A 23806-nucleotide genomic window follows, 5' to 3' on the forward strand; every position below is an offset into this window, starting at 1 on the left:
TTCTCTACTTCAGCGTATGTGTTAAACCTTCAGTGATGCTGGGGTTCACTGCCTCTTCTCCAAATATCATACTCCACCCTTACTCTCAAGCTCCCACTCCTAGGATTTGGAAACTATATTTTTAACAAGTAAGCTGGACTTCTTGGAGTAAACCATCATGGGCCTTCCCTTCGGTTCCTAACTGGGATCCAAGAATATTACAGGGGTTCAATAAAATGAAAGAGGGGAAAGAAGGAAAAGAGAGAGGAAATGAAGGAAGATTCATTATTCTTAATTATGTCAAGAGAAGTGGCTCAGAGTACTGAATGGCAAGGAGAAGCCAAATCCAGAAAAATAATCCAGAACATAATAAAAACCTGCCAATATAACCCACTGTGGGTTACATTTAAAGTGCTATACTAATGAATCTTCTGAAAAACTGGCATATTATTAATGTTAACACCTAAAGTAAACTAGTGGGAAAGAATGTAATTTACTAGGATGTCTGTCATAATTCATTGTCAGAGTTAGTAGAAGAATATTGGGTTTTTAATTCTTAATCCTGAATAATTTCCAAACCTTCCTTTTTTCTTTCTTTTTAAAAATTCTATTTAAAATAAGCAAAACAAATCCGTGGTAAGACAAATATATACATATACATATATATCTAAGGCCAAAAATTATAGAGCTAATGTCTCACTTGAAGAGGGATCCACTCTGCACTTCACACTGACATTCTCAGTAGCATTTAACAGATGCATTGTAGGTACTAATTGGGTAGTTAGGGAACACTCTGGATCAGGATCGTCCTTGTTATCTTTCAAAGCAAATTAAGAAAATAAAATGTCAATATTAGTAGAAGTGTTTCAGTTGGAATTTCACTTTCAAACATATGATGGATGCACCTCTTTAAAAAATATGTATGTATATTAATTTTTACCATGTATCCATGAAATTCCCTAATTACCACATTTAGTCCCCAAAGCTTGTCATTAACAAAACATTAAAAATTCAGAAATACAGCCATTATCTTCAATATGTAAATTATATATTTCTGGCAATATTTTTAATCCCTCCAAAGTGTTAAAAGATGATCAATTTAACGTCAAATGGTCTGATTTAAATTAAAGTTCCAGAAATATTTAAAATGTAACGACTTTCACATATTCTATCCTTACAGCTGGGCTATCCAACAGAGCTTTCTACAATGATGGAAATATTCTAAACCTGTGCTCTCTGAAGTGATTGCCACTAGTCACATGTGGATGCTGACACTTGGAATTTGGCTAGTGCAAACTGAAGAGCTGAACTTTTCAATTTTACTTCATTTCGATTAGCTTAAATTTACACAGCCACATGTGGATTGTGGCTATCATTATTGGTGTAGTAAGAGTTTTTGTTTGTATTTTTCCTTTTGATGGTTTGGGCAGACTTTCCCATCTCTGAATGAGAAAGAGGAAGAGAGATTTACAAGTAATTTTCCATAAGAATAATTTGGACACAAGTGCCTTAATCTATTCTTGAGGACATTTATTTAACAGTGGAGAAAATAGTAGGTGAAATTGGTTAATATTTGAATGGAGAGTATGTGAAGCCATCCTGCCATTCAGTTACAGGACTGGTATACTTTTAGTCTGTGACTAGCTGCCCAGCAGAGAGGTACCAGCTCGGATTTTGTAAGCATAGTAAGAGCAGTATAGAACTATAGAAGATGTATTTTATTATTATATCTCTTGATTAGTAATAAACCAAAGCTAGTAATAATTATAAATGGGGATGTCATGAGATTAATACTCTTCACAGTATTAAAAAAAAAGCTTTCTAAGAAAATTCAGTCATACTGAGTATTTGAAGCTGGAAAAGAAACTAAAGTTAGGACTTGGTATTACCATTTGAGAGAACTAAGAACTGCAGAGCTAGCAAGACTCGTATGGAGTCCAACAGTCCAGTATTTCAGATAAGGACATAAGCTAAAAAAAAGTCCCATTGTCAAACAATTAGGGACAGATTCAGGGAACCTTAGGGCTCTTAACTCCTATTTAGTGCATTTAGTAGTAATATATTTTTATTTATTACCTTGCCTCTTGTATTGGTTTCTAAAGCAGTCTAACTTTATGAATAACTTGTCTATTCAAATTACAAATGGATTAAAATTATAGAATGATTAATTACCTTTAGTATCTGAGCGTTTTGACATGGTGATTTCTTTCTTTTCAGGTAAAGCTTTATTTTTGTCTACTCCAAGCACTATGATCCTCTGTTGGACGTGGCAGTCACCTCCTAGGACAACACCTTACTGTCAGTGGCAGTGATGGCAGTAAGTTGTACAAAACCATCTTTCAACACAGATTATCCACCCCCTACAATATCCCTTTTGCCCACTTTTGTCAAACACTTCTCAGTGATACCATCCCCATCTCTATTCATATCATATATGTTTAGATTAGTACATGTGCAAATTTGAATATGAATATTCAATATGTACACTTGCATACAGATAATATGCAAGAAAATTCATAGTCAGCACATTTTCCTTTAATGTATAACAATCTTTATTTCTACTTCTTCCACCCTTTAGAGATACAGTAAATATAATTTATCTTCCATATAATATCTTCAGAAATATGAAAGTCATTTTTTATGTTCCTTAAAGGTCTTCTGTTTTTCAGAATAAAAATCTATAGTTGCTTTAAATATTACTTATACACTAAATTTTCAGATCCTTCACCATACAACTTACCCTTCCTAACATAAAATATGTTTCAAGTAGCCTTCTTTAAAAGTGACACCGAATATGGACTACACTATGCAGAAATCAGTGGAACTGCTCTAATAATAGTTCACGTTTATGGAGCATTTTTCTATTTGTCAGAGACTCTGTTGAGTACTTTAAATGACTTACCACATTTCATTATCTTCCTATACTACTCCTAATAATTCAGTGTGAATTTACCTTAGCTATTTGGTAGCTGACAGATGTTACTGACTCATTTGAAACTCTGTGGCCAACAAAAAATACTTTTTTCTTCACCATCTCTATCATGTCAGCTCTTTCCCAATTTTAAGAAAACCCGCCATGAATATCTTGAAACTAAATAAAATGTAAGACTTTATGTTCATCCTTGTGTGAGTTTACCTTGTTAAATTTGACTCATTGTTCCAGCATATTAACTTCCAGTCATCTCTAAATTTTAAATACATGTCCCTATTCATCCATTCAGTTGTTTAAACATAAAATCATTTTTTCTACAAATATGTATGGCATGTACATCATGTACCAGATAGTCTACTGCAGGGATTCATTTACAGCAATTGATTATATACAGTTCTTGGCCCCAAGGAGCTTACTCAAAGCCAGCAATAAAAATGTCAAAAAGATTTTGAAGAAACTAAGTTAGTTATGAGAGAGAAAATTCAAACTCACTTTTTAATATGATGATATATTCAGAATCAGCCAGTAATAAATTAACTCACCTCCATTTTCAAAAGCAGCAAGGTCAGTCCTTGGTTTTCCATCCAATGATGCTTTCATCTCCCCTTGCTTTTCACATAGGCTAAATTTTTTTGGAACTGTAAGACCATCCCCTAGAAGTTTTTTAAGAAAGAAAAAATCATCCCGGAAACGACTACATGCTTACATAAGTTTGTGATAGAATTCATGATGATAGTAAAATCCTAAAAGTTAATGCAAGTGTTGTTTGCATGGTGATATGATGAAAAAAGTAGATTTATAAATACATAAATTTTAGGCAAATGTTTTAATTATCAGGAAAGCAGTCAGCAAATTGATTTGCATGTGTGGATAATTTATCAAATGGCAATTTAAAAATTCAAGCCTTCTAACACTATAGTTTGTACATAATACATTTAGTCTATTTGATTTGCTTTTCATATAATGAATTGTGATACTTCTTTTGTTTTTATTTATATACCATGAAAAGAAAATGAGTAAAAACTATTTGTGTCTACTACTGACTAAAAAATGCTAATTGAACTGTGGTAATTAAATAAGTCTCACCATTTTTCTTATATATCTCTAGATAATTTTCTTATAAAATAAACTATTAAAATGAGAATAAAAGAGAAATGAAATTCTAATACCACATGTTATTCTGGATTGGGTTCTAAACCAGAAAACTCTACATCTATTACACAGGAAGAATTGCTTCCAAAGAAATATGTAATCATAAAAGCAAATTATTTACAGAATTACTGCATGGAATGTAGTGTCACCATATGTTTATGAAGGCTCCTCATTCTGTGGCATCTCTGGGAAAGCATAATTATATTAATAGCAGCTTTTCATGTTAAAGTTAAGGTCATCTGAGAAAAGCACTTCATTCTCACTCTCAATTCTGATGTCTTGTCATTTAACTCTACTGTACATCTTACTAAATAATTCACAGCCTATTGGACTGAGTATCCTTCACAAATCACCTTGAAGCGCTGCCTTGTCATCCCTTACCTTCTTGCAATTCACTGCCATTTTCCAAAGGCTTTTCTAATTCTTTTTCTGCTGTAGAGGTTAGGCTTTTTGATGATGAAATATCTGGAGAAGTATAAAATCTGTAGTATTCACCTAATCTCCCATAAGAAAAGTGATGGTTAGCATATCTGTCACATCAAATATTAGAAAAATCCACAAATGTTTGATTTCTTACCAGATTTATAACATATCTCCTTTATTGCTCTTGGTTCTTCAATTTCTTCAGGGGTCATTGTCCGTAAACTAGATGCATCTATAGGATATATTTTTTAATTAAATTGTTCCAAAGCCAAATAATCTAAAAATTTATAAACCATAATGAAAAATCCCAAATATTGTTTTCATGGATGGATTACTAGGGTTTTTTTTTATCTTTAAAATCAGTAATTTGCATACTGGCAAATGTTTCTAATTGCTGTTTTTCATGTATTAGAATCAGTTGAGAGAAATGAAATGCCTAATCACACATTATGCGTGTGAGATGAGAAGCAGGAGGGATAGACTCACACGCTGAGATCATGTTCTTTGGAGGAGGATGTGGGTTTGGGGGATGCGGAGCTACAGCAGTAACATAAAGGAATGAGTAGTTCTGTGTATTACTGAGCACAGAGGCTATGGTGGTCTGGAGCCCACAGGATGTGTTCAAGGGCAGGAAGGAAGAGTCTACTTTTCTGCATGTTTCTCTGCATGTTTCTCTGGCACCACAGTTTTCTGATGATATGGGAAGAATAGGATGCACTAGGCTGCAGAAGACCTGGGTTCTAATGCTGTTTATAATTTGGCAAGGTTTCCTTGGGATAATACAGACGGTAGCCTTTATAAACTATAAAATACTCCATGCATATCTAGAACTTCCAGGATTAAATATGAGACAGATGTAAGCATATATCAGACAGAAGGATATGTTAATATTTAGTTACATATAAATAAAAGATACATAAATCACTTTTATCAATGTTCAGTTATATATAAATAAAAGAGGTTATTAGTATCCCTGTAAACAACTGTACATATTTAAACATGAGATCTGTCTCCCAGCTATTATACAAAAACCTTCCAGTCCAAAAGAGCATAAGCATGTGTAGACATAGAATAAATTAGAACATAATGATTTTAATATACTTAATAAAATTGAAATCATTTTCACACCCAAATCTGCCTTATATATCATGAACCTCTAACAGTTAAACAAACGTATGAAATATTGTGAGGTCTTTTAATGTGCATTGTAAATCTGAGAAAAGGCTTACTAACCAGTTTGTTCATCATCTTCCTCCTCTTCTTCCTCAGTTTTTATAACTAAAGGATGGTGAATGGGTAGTGAAATATTCCTCTGAGGTTTCAGGGGTTCCTGACTCTGGGTTGGGGGTGGAGTTCCTTGCTGAGTTTCTTTCTGTAGTCTAATACCTACGAAGAAAATGCAACATTTCAGGCTTTTCAAGATACATATTATGCACATGTTCAATGATCAACCATTGTTCTCCTGATTAGCTACATAATTTGTTTTAAAAAATGTGTCTCCTTATTTTTGGAAAGGTTATTAAACAAACTTACAAAAAATGTCAACAATTTGCTAGTTCGTAGGCTTTAGATGGTAATGATAACCATAATTTAATAGACCAAATTTTTTACATAAATGCTAAGTGATATTACTGTATTCTTACATTAGATCTGTGATATAAAAATAACTAGTTGCATTACAACAAATTTAAAAAGACAAATTTACATAAGGCATAGCTTATAATGGTAGAATATGTATGTCCAAAAAAGGAAAAATAATTCAATAGTTCTCATTTTCTGTGGCTTGGGGGATGATTTCTTGAAAGTAAGAAGAATGATATTTTCACATTCTTCTATTAGCTACACTGCAGATTGGCCAAAGTCCTAGATTATACTTAAATGTTCTACAACCTTCAAAACCAACCTGCAAATAACAGAAAAAGCTAGAGAACAGTTGTGTCTTCTGTTATTGCTAACTCAGCTCCCATTGTTTTCTAAACCAGTAGTTAACAAATCTGGCTAATTATCAGAACCAACTAAAGAAATTATTCAAAACATCTTTCAGGTCTTTGCTTCTGAACTACTGATTCAGCAGGTCTACATTAAAGCCTGGAAATCTGATACTATTTTTTTAAATGTTTTAAGTAATTATGAAATCAGCCAGGTTTAGAAACCACTGCCCCAAATCAATGATCATCTTAGCAGGGTCCTGGGTTATAGGAAGCCTTTGGTGGATATGCCATCTCAGTAATTTGAAATAAATCAACCCTATTCCAGATTCTCAATTTCCACACATTTTTCCTTTAAAATTGGTTTGCTTGAGAACAGACCTGAGTTCACAAAAGCCTTTCCTCCAATATACAAAGAAAAAGTCCTACCCTTCACACATGTCAAAATTTACTATACTACATTGACCAAAAAAGAAATCTTCCTTTACTGCTTAATCAAACTTCCATGAACTTGTAGGGCTTTCTCCAGTATCTTGATTTATATGACATTTCTACCAGTAGAAAATCATGATGTGGTAGGCAGAACAATGGCTCCCAAACACGTCTATGTCCTAATCCCTGGAACCTGTTTCTATACTAGGTTCTGTGGGAAAGAGAAATTAAGGATGCAGATGTATTTAAGGATGCAGCTATCTTAAAATTAGCAGGTTATCCTGGATAATTCAGGTAGACCCAATCAAAAGGGTCCTTAAAAGTGGATAAGAAAAACAGAGGAAGAAAGCCAGGAAAAGAGATGTAACAATTGAAGCTAGGTCAGAGTGATGCAGTGTCAGAAGGAGTTTACTACTCATTGCTGACCCCAAAGGTAGAGGAAGGGGGCGTGAACCAAGAATACAGACGTTCTCTACAAACTAGAGAAGGCAAGGAAACAGACTCCCTCCCAGAGTCTCCAGAAGGAATATAGCCCTTAATTTTAATCCAGACAAATCTGCACCGAATTTCTAAGCTATAGAACTAGAAGACAATAAACTTGAGGTGTTGAATCCACTTGCTTAGTGATAATTTATTACAGCAGTGACAGAAAATGAATTCACATGGTATTAGAAATAGTGGTATTCATGTTGGAATGTTCTGAATTCAAATACACTGTCGTAGTTAAGAATTTATGTTGAAAAATTTGCTTCTTCTATTTCTGAACTATTGTTAAAGAATGTATTACTCTTGAAGGAAAGTCTCATACATCAGTGATACGAGAGCACTAATAAGAAACTCTGAAGGGAAGACATGGTTTTAAACAAACCTTTTTAGCCATTCTCAGTGTTTTCCAATAATTATCATCAGTTGCAAAGAAAAGCTGCACTAAATATTTGAAGCAATAAATGTGAGTCACATTTTTAAAAGCTTTATTGAGATACAATTTGCGTACAATTCACTCATTCAGGTGTTCAGTTGAAAAGTTTTAGTACATTCATAGAAACCCAAACCCATCAGCAGTTAGTCTTCATATCTTCCCAGTGTCCCCAGCCCTACACAAGCACTAATATACTTAGTTTCTATGGATTTGCCTATTCTGGATATTTCATGTAAGTGGAATCATATACAGTATGTGGTCTTTTGTACATGATTTTTTCCACTTACCATAGTATTTTCAAGCTATATCCATGCTGTCATCTATAATAATACTTCATCCCATTTTATAGTCAAATATACCACAATTTATCTGTTCATCACAGGGTGATACTTGGTTGTTTCCACTTTATGGGCTGCTATAATGTAGATACAAACATCTGTGTTCAAGCTTCTGTGTGGATGTATGTTTTGCATCTCTGAGGTATACACCCAGGAGTGGAATAGCTTGGACATATGGTGACTCTATGTAGCCTTTTGAGGAACTGCCAGGCTGTTTTCCAAAGAAGCTGTATCATCCTACCTGAAATGTATGAAGATTCCAGTTTCTCCACGCCCTTATCAACACTTGTTATCCTTTTGATTAAATCATCCCAGGGCATATGAAATGGTGTCTCATTGTGGTTTTAACTTACATTTGTATAATATTAATGACAATGAGCATCATTTTATGAGTTTACTGACCATTTATATATATTTGAGAAATGTCAATTCAGATTCTTGCCCATTTTTAAATGGAATTGTCTTTATATTACTTCTATCACAGTGGTTCTCAGAGATGATTTTGCCACTGCCACAGTAGGACATATTTGGCAATGGCTAAATGTAGTTTTGTCTGGGAAGATGCTAATGGCATCTTGTAGGTGGAGGCCAAAGATCCTTCTAAAAATCCTGCAATACGTACGACAAAGAAATATCCAGCCCCAAATGTCAATAGTGCCAACACAAAGAAACCTGTTCCATCAGGTTCTCTGTGAATTATTTTGCCCTTTAATCCCCTTCTCCCTCCCAACACGCCCTCCCCAACCCTTTCCCTTTGGTAATGACTAGGCCCTTCTCAGTGTCTGAGTCTACTGTGATTTTGTTCCTTTTGTTTTGCTTTGCAGTTATTTGGTATTTGTCTTTCTCTACATGGCTTATTTCACTGAGCATAATATCCTCCAGCTCCATCCATGTTGTTGCAAATGGTAGGATTTGTTTCTTTCTTATGGCTGAATAGTATTCCATTGTGTGTATGTACCACCTCTTCTTTATCCATTCATCTACTGATGGACGCTTAGGTTGCTTCCATATCTTGGCTATTGCAAATAGTGCACCGATAAACATAGGGATGCATATGTCTTTTCAGATCAGGGAACTTGTTTTCTTTGGATACATTCTGAGGAGTGGAATTACTGGGTTAAATGGTATTTCTATTTTTAGTTCTTTGAGGAACCTCCATATTGATTTCCACAACAGTTGAACCCATTTACATTCATACCAACAGTGTAGGAGGGTTCCCCTTTCTCCACATCCTAATCAGAATTTGTTGTTTCTTGTCTGTTGGATGATGGCCATCCTAACTGGTGTCAGGCAATATCTCATTGTGGTTTTAACTTGCATTTCCCTGATAATTAGCAATGTGGAACATCTTTTCATATGCCTGTTGGCCATCTGAATTTCTTCTTTGGAGAAGTGTCTGTTCATATTCTCTGCCCATTTTTTAATGGGGTTATTTGTTTCTTGGTTGTTGAGGCACTTGAGTTCTTTATATATTTTGGATGCTAACCCCTTATGGGGTAGATCATTTATGAATATATTCTCCCATATTGTAGGAGCCTTTTTGTTCTGCTGATGGTGCCCTTTGCTGTACAGAAGCATTTTAGTTTGATGTAGTGCCATCTGTTCATTTTTGCTTTTGTTTCCCTTGCCTGAGGAGAATTGTTCAGGAAAAAGCTGCCCATGTTTATATTCAAGAGACTTTTGCCTATGTTTTCTTCTATGAGTTTTATGGTTTCATGACTTAATTCAGGTCTTTGATCCATTTCGAGTTTACTTTTGTGTATGGAGTTAGTCAATAATCCAGTTTCATTCTCTTAACATGTAGCTGTCCAGTTTTGCCAATGCCATTTGTTAAAGAGGCTGTCATTTCCCCATTGTATATCTATGGCTCTTTTATCATATATTAATGGACCATATGGGTGGGTTTATATCTGGGCTCTCTATTCTGTTCCATTGATCTATGGGTCTGTTCTTGTGCCAGTACCAAATTGTCTTGATTACTGTGGCTTTGTAGTAGAGCTTGAAGTTCGGGAGCATAATCCCCCCAGCTTTATTCTTCCTTCTCAGGATCGCTTTGGCTCTTCAGGGCCTTTTGTGGTTCCATATGAACTTTAGAACTATTTGTTCTAGTTCATTGAAGAATGCTGTTGGTTTTTTGATAGGGTATTGCATTGAATCTGTACATTGCTTTAGGCAGAAAGGCCATTTTGACAATATTAATTCTTCCTATCCATAAGCATGGGCTATATTTCCATTTAATGTTGTCTTCTTTAATTTTTCTCATGAGCATCTTGTTTTCAGGGTATAGGTCTTTCATCTCCTTGGTTAGGTTTATTCCTAGGTATTTTATGCTTTTTGATGAAATTATAAGTGGAGTTATTTTCTTGATTTTTCTTTCTGCTAGTTCATCATTAGTACATAGGAATGCAACAGATTTCTGTGTAGTGATTTTGTATCCTGCAACGAATTCAGTTACTAGTTCTAGTAGGTTTTTGGTGGATTCTTTAGAGTTTTCTATGTACAACATCATATTGTCTGCAAATAGTGAGTTTAACTTCTTCCTTACCAAATTCAATGCCTTTTATCTCTTTGTGTCTTCTGATTGCTGTGGCTAGGACCTCCAGTAGTATGTTGAATAAAAGTGATGAGAGTGGGCATCCTTGTTTTGTTCCCAATCTTAGAGGAAAAGGTTAAAGCTTTTAGCCATTAAATATGCTGGCTGTGGGTTTGTTGTATATGGCCTTTATCATGTTGAGGTATGTACCCCCATATCTATTTTGTTAAGAGTTATCATGAATCAATATTGAATTTTTTAAATGACTTTTCAGCATCTATTGACATGATATGTGATTTTTGACCTTTTTTTTATTGATGTATGATATTGATTGATTTTTGAATATTGCACCATCCTTGCATCCCTGGAATAAATCTCACTTGGTCATGATGGATGATCTTTTTGATGTATTTTTGAATTCAGTTTGCTAATGTTTTGTTGAGGATTTTTGCATCTATGTTCTTCAGGGATATTGGTCTGTAATTTTCTTTTTTTGTGGTATCTTTGCCTGGTTTTGGTATTAGAGTGATGTTGGCCTCATAGAATGAGTTTGGAAGTAGTCCCTCCTCTTCTACTTTGTGGAATACTTTAAGAAGGGTTTGATAAAATTCAGCTGTGAAGCCATCTGGTTCTGGAATTTTGTTCTTAGGTAGTTTTTGATTACCAATTTGATTTCATTGCTTTTAATTGGTAGGTTCTCTGTTTTTTTATTCTATTTATTTTTCTTCAAATATTGAGTGCAGATCTTTTATTAGGGTCGTATCACCACATAAGAAAATATCTTTTCATTCTGTGGCTTATCTTTTTATCCTTTTAATGGTGCTTGATGAATGGAAATATTTATTTTAATATATCCAAATTTACTCATTCTTTCTTTAATAATTTTTTATGTCCTTATTACCTTCTGAAACCTTTAAAAATTAGGCTTAATATACCTAGAATTGGTTTTTAGATACAGTATAAGAGTAGTCCATTTTTCCCTCCTTAACTGAAATGGCCATCCTCTACTCGTTGCTCAACCATGCTACCTGTTACAAATCAAGTATTCATCTCTGCAAGGATATTTTTCAGCTTTTCATTGTGTTCCACCTGTCAGTTTGTTTAGCCATTGTCCTAAAGCCTATCACTTTTTAGGCTTTCATATCTTATTGAACAAGTCCTATCATTTTATTGTTTTTGAAGCAGTCTTGACTATTCTTGGTTCTGCATTTCCATACAAATTTTAGGACCTGTTTGAATTTTTATTGAGATTATTTTTCTTATATTTATTTACATAGATGATGAGTATCAAACCACTATGGCAATTCAAATGTCATTGGAGTGAAATTTTTATTGTTAAATGTCAGTAATGAAAAAAGGTCAAGTACATCCTTTGCAACTATTTAAATTTATGATGAGTTTAGTTAGTGAAAAATATTTTATGGAATAGTTCATTTACTAACTAAAAAACATTAAAAATGTACCTTTAATCTTGGCACATCTTTATTTGCTTGTTCAAGCTGAAGTTTTAGTTCAATATTTTCCCATGACAGCTTCAGGTTTTCTTTTTGAAGGTCCTGTTCTCTTTGACCATGATCTTCTGACTCCATTTCTGAAGTCTTCAGGAAAATGAAGTTAGGAATATTTTTAAGGCTTAATAAATAAAAATGGCATAAGGCATACTGGATAAGTAAACACTATGCTAAAAACGGGAATATTTTTCCTTAGAAAAATATAAGAAAATTGGAGAGCTCTAGAGAAATTCAAACCAAAATAAATAAGTTAGAATATAAAACTTGCAGGGAGATACGGTAATGGGGTTTGTTTAAATTAAAAAGAAAACAATGTCAAGCCGGTTCTCCCACCGCCCGCGCGGCGGGCCGCAGCAGCTCGGGCGGCGGGAGGAGCGGCAGCGGCCAGGCGGCCCAGCTTCGCAAAGGCTCTTGGCGCGCCGCGGCCCGCAGGCACCCGGCACGCGCCCGCCGCGCCTCCACGATGCCCAAGAGGACGGTCAGCTCCGCCGAGGGCGCGGCGAAGGAGGAGCCCAAGACGAGGTCGGCCAGCTTGTCAGCTAAACCTGCTCCTGCAAAAAGTGGAAACGAAGCCAAAAAAGGCGGCAGGAAAGGATAAATCTTCAGACAAGAAAGTGCAAACAAAAGGGAAAAGGGGAGCAAAGGGAAAGCAGGCCGAAGTGGCTGACCAGGAAGCTAAAGAAGATTTACCCGCAGAAAACGGAGAAACTAAAAATGAGAGTCCAGCCTCTGATGAAGCAGGAGAGAAAGGAGCCAAGTCAGATTACTATCATATGCCATGTCTTATCAGTGGTCCCTGTCTCCCTTCTTGTACAATCCAGAGGAATATTTTTATCAATTATTTTGTAAATGGCAAGTTTTTTAGTAGCTCTAGAAACATTTTTAAGAAGGAGGGGATCCCACTTCATCCCATTTTTTAAGTGTAAATGCTTTTTTTTAAGAGGTGAAATTTGCTGGTTGTTTATTTTTTAGTACAACCAGAAAATAGTGGGGTATTGAATATGGGAGGCTTTGATTGTCTTGGGTGTCAGCTTAACATTCCATAATGGGGGTAGTTTTTATATTCTGTAATATAAACATAAACTAAATGGCAATTTGGAGTCAGTTGTGCATTTAATATATCTTGAACATTTTAAATTACTTCTACTCCTGTGTTGTCTCTGGTAGGTTTCCTAAAGAAAACCACTCCTTGATCTTGGCTCTCCTGTGAGAATTGTGTGCACTGTGTAACATCTTTGGTCTTGGCAGTCCAGTTTTCCTAGTAACCTTGTTAATGTGCTGTGAAAGATTAAAAATCTGCATACGTAGTGCATATGATAAGAAGTCGTGAATTAGTGAAACTGATGTAACAGCATATCAATATTTGAAGATACGGTACTTGATATCCTATTAAGGAAAACTTGCCTCCAAAGTTTAAGCTGGAAAGTCACTGGAATAACTGTTGAGTGAAAAATCATAATTACATGATTTTCTAGATATTTGGTATGTACATTAAGAATTGTGTACAAATTTAGATGTCTGTGTACTGACCCTCAAATAAAACCTCAATTCTAAAAGAAAAAAAACAATGTCAAGTAGGACTTAACAATGTCCACACAAATAATGCTTCCGTATGTACTCATAATGACTAAACTGATTTATAGTGGCTTTTCCAGTCCAAAAATAAAGTATGACTTATCTATTAGGATTTTATTATGCCTCATTCCCACATTCCACCCACAAATTCATATGTTGAAGTCCTAACCACCAGTACCTCCAATGTGACTTTATTTGGAAATAGAGCCTTTTTAAAGATTTTAAACCAAATTAAAATAAGATGATTACGGTGGGTCCTAATCCAGTATGCCTGGTATTCTTACGCAAGAGAAAAACTTGGACATGGAGGCAGCTTGGAGGGGAGACAATGTGAAGAGAAAGGGAGAAGGTGCCCATCTACACGCCAAGGAGAAGGCTTTAGAACCTTCCTTCAGAGGTTAAAGAAATAATCCCGTCCAGTACCTTGATTCTGGACTTTTGGCTTTCAGAACTGTGAGAATATATTTCTGTTGTTTAAACCACTGTATCTATGGCGCTTTGTTATGATGACCTAGTAAACTAATACACAAGCCTGCAACAATCACTGCCTCAATCCCTTCCTCCAGAAAGCTTTTCCTCCTTCCTTGAATGAAAATAATCACTCCCGCTTCTGAAATCCAGTAACATTCAGATTATTATTTATGTTCAATTTTATTTCTCATTTTAAACTATAGGTTATTTGAAAGGGAAATCTGTGCTTGATTACTTTTTCTGTAAAGTGGGTAGAAGACACCTACCTCATAAGATTGTTATGAACAACAGATGAAGTAATTTAGTGAAAGCACACAGCACAGATTAAGTTTTTTCTCCCCCGTCCCTTTCTCTCTCTACTGGCTTGGGTAGTAACTCCAGACATTATAGTTTTAAAAATACAAAATCAAACAAATACATCTTTTTATACATGCTCTACAACATCTTTTTAATTAGCAGTAGGTTAAATATTGTACATTCTGATATAGGTAAAAAAATTAAAGAAATTAGAAAATAGGACATTAAGAAATAAAGATATTCTGGGCTATTTGATTCTGACTCAAGGGAATGTAACAGAACACTGTTAGAAGCACTGTACGCATCCACCCAATTTCTATGTGTTTGAGGGAATGTGTGTGCATATGCACACACCCAGTAGCAAGAAAAGGATGTGCTGGTATCTGTAAACCGCAGGAATATGTCCCTACTTATTCTGTCAAATCACCTCAAAATACATTCCGATTCTTCTACAATTAGGTTAATGCTGAGCAAACTATGCCACCTGTAAGGTCCTCAGTTTTTGCATCTTACAAATGAAGCCACAAGAAGGAACAGTTTTTAAGATCTCTTCAGACATGGAAATCTGTAATTTCCTGTCTCTGAGCTCTTCTGTCTTTCCCACATCTCTTCTGTACATGGTAGCTACCTAATTTAACAAAAAAATGGTAAATACCTGAGTACTACTGATGGATCGACATAAATTATATTAAATATCACTTACAGAAGAGCGTAATTGTGATGAGCTCACATAAGGGTATTTTTTTTAACACAGTTCTCCTCCCACAAATATGGGTGCCGTTATTATGTAAGTAAATATGGATCATCCGTCCCCCCTTAGTCTCATCAAACAAAACTAGAAGTATTAGTTGAGATTGTCCAAATTTCTGGAAAATGAATTCTAATAAAACTACCTATGAAGTAATAAGAATAAAATTCTTAAATAATGAATTTTATGAGAATTTTACATAAGTGGAATCCTGGTACATAAGTGGAATCCTGTTAAAAGGTAGAAATTAAATTCTTAGTGGATGGGTGTTAACAATAACACACGGTGAAAGTCTCAAATTTTCAATTACTGATTATCAAGTGAAAAACACTATGAACTGGGATAAATAAATGAAATAAGAATTAAGTCACTTTCATCCACCTTCTCTTAACTTTTAAATGTTTGATTTTAGTTGATGTTTTTAGGACTTAGGTGACTGGAATGTGTAAGTAGAAAGGATAAATAAAAAAGAAGATAACTACTATTTTATTTGAATTGGGGAAAACTTGTCTTCTTCTGTCCTGCAAGGTAAACAGACCAAAAATAGTGTATTGATGGAATGTCCATGAGGAACTGTTAAGTCAGACCTGCAGTTAAATTCTGGCTATGCGTCTTCTTGATCACTAGAGATTTTACTTACTCTCCAAGCTTCCCACGTAAATCAGGGTACTGTGAAAATTAGACTTAGGTACATATTCTAACACAGCATAGATAGCAACCCATGCAAGCTCCTTTTTCTCAATATAAATAAGATATCCATTACAAGGCAAAAAGATGAACAGTTTATTTTAGAATGTCCCACAGTATCACAACATGTTTTCACTGAAATTTTATCTGTAGTGAGATTTTATAGATGAGGTAGGAATTTCTCTAGCAAAACCAACACCTCTAACGTGCCCTATTTTTGTTATTGTTATCTAATCTAGTACTTTTTAGGTGAGTACCAAGGGTAAAACACTACTAAAATGAATAAGGAAATGTATAAGCATAAATTTTGTAGGAACTAGTCAAATATGAGGGCTTAATAAAAGATGAAGTTTCAATAGTTCATACTTTTTACAAATTCTGCACAGTTTATCTCCATTTGCACCATACGTATATACTACTGGCTGTAAGAAGACTCTGCTAACAAAGAAGCAAAGGACTGCCGTGCACTCACACTGCTTCGCTGGACTGGCGTGTGAGCTTCAGAATCTGCCTGTGCCTCCCGCTCAGCCCACCAGTCACCGCAGCAGCAAGTGTGGCTTGTTGTAGAATCACGGTGATCCTGCCCAGGAGGTCATTCTCGATCCCCGTGGCAGTTGTGACTCACACCTTCAGCTGTGTCCCCTTCCCTTTCTCTTTCTTGCCTAGCTCTTTCTCCTCCTTGTCCTTATGTTCCTGTTATTTTTACAAGTCTTGATTATTTTCTCAATTTCAGGATTTGGTTCATTTTCAAATTTGGAGTTAAAATCTGCCCCAGTATCACTTGTTGACCTAAATGGACTTGATTTTTTGTTTGGTCTTGCCTCAGATTTATCTAACTCAGTGGGACCTACACTATCTTCTGCTTTGTGTTTTTCCTCATTACTGTGACAACGGAGACTATTTCTAGATGTCTGATGATATAAGTTGTCATTGGCATCTATTCCCTTCCCATATTTTAATTCTGAACACACTTATGGGTTTTGTTTGTTTCCATGTAAAGTGTTCTTTTTGTGAAAAACATTATGCCTGTATTTATAATACTGGTAGCAAGGGTACAAAGAGTTGTGTTACATAACAGATTCTGCTTGAAGCAGAGGAAAGAAATATGAAAAGATAAAAGGAAAAAGACAAAAATATACACGCTCAATGTTTTAAAGTAAGACATACCAAACAATTCTACATAATGATTCTTTATAAAGAAAAACTAGAAACATGTCACGTTTGAATGGGAACAATGCTCTATTTTCTTTTTTTATCTAATTTTATGTTCTTACCACAGCAAAACTTATGATAACTACACTTAAAATCTTCAGAAATCATTTGTAATGAAGTTTTATGCAAAAGCAAAACAATCAAGTTTACTATTCACTGTTGTTATGTAAGAAGAATTAAAGAAGTCAACATATATTACTACCTGGTAAAAATAAAAGTTGAGTTTACTGCATTAACATTAATGAAAGGGATCAAATGTTTGTGACCAGATAAAGGCAGAAGTTGATTTTACTTCTGAGCTTAAAAATGAAAAAAAAAAAAAAAAAAAAAGATGTACACTTACTGAAGGCCTAGAATATGCATCCTTTGAAAACTGTTTTTCTAAAGCATGGAGTTTTTCTTCTATGACAGAATCTCGAGGAAGAGCTTGGTGAGTCCTAGAAAATAAACAACCACAGACTCTTTACTAGTCAAACTTCAAATTTCACTGTTTTTACTATATTAAAATATAGGAAAGAAAGAAAACACAATGTATTTATTAACACTCTATTTTAAATTTTCTAAAACTTACAAACTTTATAAAAATAGGACATGACTATTTATATTATAAAATGACCCTCTACAGAGGATTCACTGCAGGACTCTCTTGAATTAGGAGTAAACAAGTAAATTTTGGTTTACATTAACATTTTGAAAAAACATGCATCTAATCTATTTGTATGGAATTGTGTAAGATCTGAATTAAACATCAGTGTTTTTAAAACATGTAATAATTCCATATAATCCATGTGCTTCTCAAGCTTCTCAGAAAGTTCAAGTTCTTAGTGGTGACATAATCTGTCACTTCAAGTCTGTGGTCATCTGTGTGACCTACAAGGCCCTGCACATCACTATTCAACCTAATTATGCCAGAGTCTACCTTTATTGAGGCAATTAAATTCACTCTTACCCACACATGAAAGATTCACCCTTGCCTCTACATCTCTGCTAGGGGTTCTCTTTCTGGAAATGTCCTTCTTCCCTTTAACATCTAGATCTGATTCTTAAAGTTTAAAAATTTACACTTGAACTGAGAGAGAAGATAAGTTCAATCTCTTCTATTAAGTCTTCTCCAAATACTTCAACCCATATAGACTCACATTAGAAAAAAAGAGCAAGTAAACCTCTAAAATCATTAGGACTGCAAACTAAAGAATTTTGATCCTTGTGAAAATTGCAAAGCGTTCAGTTTTGTTTTCAATATATGTTTAGATCAAGAAAAATCAGGAAGGGAAGGAGCCACTACTGGGATCAGATAGCAACTATGAATAGATATCAAAAGAAAGACAAATTCTTCAATCACTTCTTTCTTCATCAAGGAAAATTCTGAAGGATTTAAGGAACAAGGACTTAGAAGGAAAAGAGACGGAATGTAGTTTAGAAGCTCATGAGTGTTCCTTTAAAGGAATTCAACTACATATTCTCACATTACATTAACACTGACACAAATATAGACTTTAATTGAGAAGCACTAATGGTAATTTTTGAAGATTAATATAAAGGAAAAAAGTGTGATAAATTTTAAATAGTAAATATCTTCATGTCCAACATTATATGTAGGTACCAGACTTTGACAGTAATCATTAACATGATCCCAAACTTCATAAGCACACAGAAGAGGAAGTAACATTATAAAAAAGTAATCTAAATTCATCTTGGAAGAAATGAGTGAAACAAAATTATAAATAGTTTTAATTATTGTTACTAGTTCTGATTTTATTTTGCATTGCATGACAGTGATTATAAGAAAAGACATAGCTTGTAAAGAGACAGAAAAACAACACAAAATCTCAGAGGCTCTGCTAAAGTAACATGGTGGGGAGGAGAGGTGGTTCTGGTTCTAGGTACAGTGGAGTGAACACTTCCAATCCTGTATCTCACAAATGCATGGAGCAGCTATTTGAGGACTGTGAAGAGTAAATATTTTAGACTAGGAAAGAATACCAGAATGTGAAGTATGAGCAAACAGGTGGCGAATGTCCTCTGGTATTTTTTGGCCTGAACACAGACAGCACTGCTGGAAATCTGAAAGTGAGTGTTAGCACCAAGGGAGAGAGCTCCAAGGAATCCATAAAGTTGAGTAAGGAGAAGTGGCACTTACAATACAAAGTGCAAAAATCCCTTCTTTTTTCCTCTCTGATTGGTAGAGCTGTGATCGTTAGGAGGCAGAGCAAAAGTAGCCGCCGCTCCCCCCACTGCCCCCACATCCCCTTTCTGCCCTCTGCTGCTTGCTTGGCTGCAGGGCTGTGTGCAATTGCTGAAGTGCACGGGATAGGGTAACTAAAGCTCCGATTTGATTCGAAGTACCAAAAGCCGAAGCCCTAGGGAAACGAAGCATCAGGGAGACGGCAAAAAGGGAGAAGCTCAAGAAAGGAACCTTACGGAGTTGGTTACAAACCTCTGGACTCACCCTTGGGCTGAGCATGTATGGATCTGATCCTAATCAGAGTACCAAAGACTCTTGAGAACTGAGCCAACACACAGAGGGCGGCTCTCGTGCCGCCGGCTGTCACCGGGAAGGAGCACAGCCAGATCCAAAGAGCGCTGTCAAGGTTTTGAAAACAGAACTGATGTTGGAACCACAGATCTCAGATAGCAAGTTAGAACTTGAGACCTGAACCTGTCCGGACCACCCCTCTGCTAAAACAAAGATATCTACATTTCCCACAGCATTTAACCAAGACCCCTCTCGTGACATAATATTCAAAAGTTCAAGAATACAATCCAAAATTGTATACAAAAACCCAGGAACATCTCAACTCCCACGGCAAAAGACAAGCAACAGACCACAAACTTAACACGATTATGCGATTATGTCAGTTTCTATGGGTCAACCAGTTCCTTCATTATAATGGATAGCGTATTTCCGTGTAATAGCTTACCTCATATACGATACATCGTTTTCTAAGTCAAAATTTCTCTTTTTAATTCTTCCAACTCTTTTTCTGACTCCAAAGCTCGCACTCCCATAACTTGGTCAACAGTAATACCAGTTGTTTTTAGTTTCTTCTGTAAAGTAAGTTTCTCTTTATCAGCTCTGTGAGACAGAATCATGAAAATACACCATTCATTGTTTGGCATATTCAATTTATTAAACTGCTGCTTACTCACAACAAGACCAATATGCAAAAAATTGGGTCCTTCTGTATTTGCTATGAGCTAACATATTTCAAAATTTTACAAAACTCCATTTATAAGTTGTTAAGATATATTTAAAACACATTTTAAAGAAAAAAATGAATCATAGATAATATATAATTAAAGCTAAGAAATTTCTCATACTATCAAGTATAATAAAACAATTTAACTTCCAAGTCAATTAAAGACTTTATACATAGGCTTACATTAAATAAACTCACTTAGCAAAAAGATCCTTCAAAGTATTCAACTGCTTTGTTAGAGTACAGACTTCCCCCTCTTTCTCTTTTAACTTGTTTCAAATTCCCTCTATTTTGGCTTGCCATTTTTTACCTTCTTCCCACCTAATTAATTCTTCTCTAGCACTCTGTAAACAATAACAAAGGAGGGAGAAAATTACCAATATTATTTTCATTTTAAATCTATCAACTATAATTTACTAGACAATGGTAAACCAACACTTCCTAGAGAATATGTAAATATATTCATTTTGCTATGGAACTTAGCTTAAGGATTCTGTATTTTATAACTTGATAGAAGAAATTCTGGGGAACAGATCACACTAACATTAATGCCCTTAGGAATCTCTAAATAAAGGTTCTAATACAGGCGATCATGACTAAAGTAAGCTTCAGACAAAGAATAGGTATGTATAGATAAACCAGTTTTGTCACCATATAGCATCACAGCCCCTTCAAATCTCAATGAGCATTACTTCTCTTATTCAACAGATATTTGTTTAGTACTAACCATATGTCAGGTACTACTCTAGGCACCAGGAACAGAAGCAATGAATAAACCAGACAGAAACCCCTATCTACATGGATATTACAGTCTAGTTTTTGTTGGTTGGATGAGCAGAAGGAAGTAAAATATAGACAAAAAACAAGAAAATTAATTTTGGTATGTTTGCTGGTGGTAAGTGCTAAACAAACAAAGCAGAGAAGGGAATTAGTAGGTGTAGTGGTCCCAGTTCATTGTAATTGAGATGAAGTCACCAAGAAAAATCCATATAACGCAGAACAGTCCCATGTGCTGAACCTTCAAATGTTCTCCTGGACATTCATGTAACTAAAAAGTCTGTTCAGTTATCTGAGCAAATAACTTATCTTCATTCCACAAACCAATTTTTTAATGGCTTACTATATACTGCATTTTCAAGGAATGAAACAGCCTTATAGAAGGAAAGACTGTCGAGATCATTTTGCTAAAAACCATACCAACCACTGCATACCATTTTGGAGATGAAATTACAACTGGCAATGGCATTGTGACACACTAGCTGCCAGCAGCGTGCATTCGTGTCAGTCTGCACTGCAGCTCTGAATTCACATGATCATGCATAAAGGTACATGCACATGCCTACTTCATTGTGTTTTCTAGTGTAGTATGCCACAGCATTTTCATGCAGAAATAAGAAAAAACATATGAGTATATTTATTATTTTTACAAGTTATTTTCCTTTTATTTTTCTCTTATTTCATTAAGGTTATTTCAAACAATATTTTTGAAATTATGCATGTAATGTTTATATTAACCATGAATTTCATGGGGAATAGGAAAGAGGATATTATGAAACACTGTATTTACTCTAAATAAGGCAATGTCGGGGCTGAAAGGGTTAAAAGCCAGAGCTTAAAGTCATTTGCCCAACTCAAATAACTTGCCCTATCAAAACTATCTTCTCCAATTCTGGCCAACTTTTTGACCTTATTTATTTAGTTCAGCTAACAAGTAGCCTTTAAAAATATATAAAAACTTAAGTGTTTGAAAGTTATTAACTTCTTTTTTCCCAAAATATACAAAAGGAATTTTATGAACTTCCAGAAATGTAACTATTAATTGGGGTCATAAGGTATGTAAGTAAATATTCTGTGGCATGGAATGCTTTGCAGGGGGTGGGCAATTCTGTCTCATCTGACATTGCCGTCTGCAGAAAGACTGATGGAAGCAAGGCTGAAATAATTTTAAAATGAACAATAAGAAATAACAGGCAAATGTCAAAGATCTGTTATAGACTGGGGAAGAGAAAGGGAGAAGGGGAATGGAGAGAAGTTCTCTTCTCATATTTTCTGTACCAATAGCCTCCTCCATAGAGATATTAAAATGTTATTGTATTTAAAATTTTTCATTCATTCGAAAAATACTGAACATCTACTACATGCCAGGCACTAAGGATACAAAAATAAACAAAACAGGTAAGTTTCCTGCCGTCAAAGATTTTGTCCAAAAGATGAATACGTAAATAAGTAAATGTTAGTATGTGAGACAGTAATCAAGACTATGGAAAAAGTATAGAAGCATAAGAAAAAGGAATGCAGGGCCTGGGGGTGGGTTTTTTTAAATCTCATGTAGACAGGCTACAAATATTGTTTACAGAGAAAAAAGTTGGTGAAATTTCAATATGAAAGCATCTTTGAGTATAGAAACATTCATAAATTAGAAATGCCCAGCACCTTAAAAACTGCATATTCTTACTAGATTCCTATATACAGAATTTAATTTTAGTATTGTTCTTTGTGTTCTTTTTTCTAATTAGTAATAATACTGTACAGTGATATGGATTTGATGGCCTACAAAAGACTTTCACATTATTTCATTTGACTGTCAAAATGATTTTGAGAAGTTGGCAATGCAAATGGTATTATTTTTATTTTAAGGAGAAATACACTGAAGTACAGAAGTCAGGAGTCCAGGCAAGGCCACAACGCTATTGAGGTATTCTGATAGCCATCGGGTTAGGAATTGCTGTCCGACAATGAGGCCTATGTCCGACTAGGGAGGCAGTGAAGAAAGCAATCGGGATGAGTAAGGACACCTCGGCTCGAAATGGACCCCAACTACTCCCACCCCACTGGTGGCTCCTGCACCTGTGCTGGCTCCTGCAAATGCAAAGAGTGCAAATGCACCTCCTGCAAGAAGAGCTGCTGTTCCTGCTGTCCTGCGGGTTGTGCCAACTGTGCCCAGGGCGGCATCTGCAACGGGGTGTCAGACAAGTGCAGCTGCTGTGCCTGACGCGGGGGAGAGCCTGCTCCCCATGAGAACAGAGCAGCGTGAATCAGCCTGTATTGTAAGAATATTTTAGTGCACACCAACCTGTTTTCTACATTACAGTTTGTATGAAATAGTGAATCATAATAAATGTTGTTGACTATAAAAAAAAAAAAAGAGTAAGGACATTGTGATCTTGCAATTTTCACCAGCAAAGTCTGTGACAGCAATGTGTTGGGGTTCTACTTAAATAAATGTGAGCATTTTAATCAAAATTATACTGACCTTGATCAATTTTCATAGGGAAAGGATATTTTGAATATAGTCTATTATGACATTTTAATCCCTTTATCTGTTTATTCTTCATTGCCATTAAAGATAGTTAATTTTCTTTTCTATTTCATGTTTATTTTAGATATTAAATATTTTATGGGTAAATTTTAGGATCAATTCTTTTCTTAACCATAGATCCTCCACTGCAATTTTCTTCAGGGGCAAACA

At 35.1% G+C, this 23806-nt stretch overlaps 1 protein-coding gene and 2 pseudogenes across 1 annotated transcript; 2 read left to right on the top strand and 1 right to left on the bottom strand.

The window, feature by feature from the left end:
* The first annotated feature begins 2215 nt into the window (after window positions 1-2215).
* On the top strand, window positions 2216-23696 carry LOC130682403 (metallothionein-1A-like). The gene is made up of 2 exons (XM_057496785.1): window positions 2216-2296; window positions 22975-23696. Exon 2 carries the CDS (start codon window positions 23144-23146, stop codon window positions 23327-23329), a length of 186 nt encoding a protein of 61 aa, XP_057352768.1. The 5' UTR covers window positions 2216-2296; window positions 22975-23143; the 3' UTR covers window positions 23330-23696.
* The window catches only part of LOC130682405 (centrosomal protein of 290 kDa-like), a 35287-nt pseudogene continuing 14396 nt past the window's right edge, over window positions 2916-23806 (bottom strand).
* LOC130682402 (non-histone chromosomal protein HMG-14-like) lies at window positions 12227-17458 on the top strand (annotated as a pseudogene).

The sequence above is a fragment of the Manis pentadactyla genome, unplaced genomic scaffold (genome assembly GCF_030020395.1).
Source record: "Manis pentadactyla isolate mManPen7 unplaced genomic scaffold, mManPen7.hap1 scaffold_440, whole genome shotgun sequence".
Taxonomy (NCBI): domain Eukaryota; kingdom Metazoa; phylum Chordata; class Mammalia; order Pholidota; family Manidae; genus Manis; species Manis pentadactyla.

Excerpts from the sequence above, each read along its gene's own strand:
- LOC130682403 (XM_057496785.1), top strand. The coding sequence starts at position 23,144 with ATGGACCCCAACTACTCCCACCCCACTGGTGGCTCCTGCACCTGTGCT.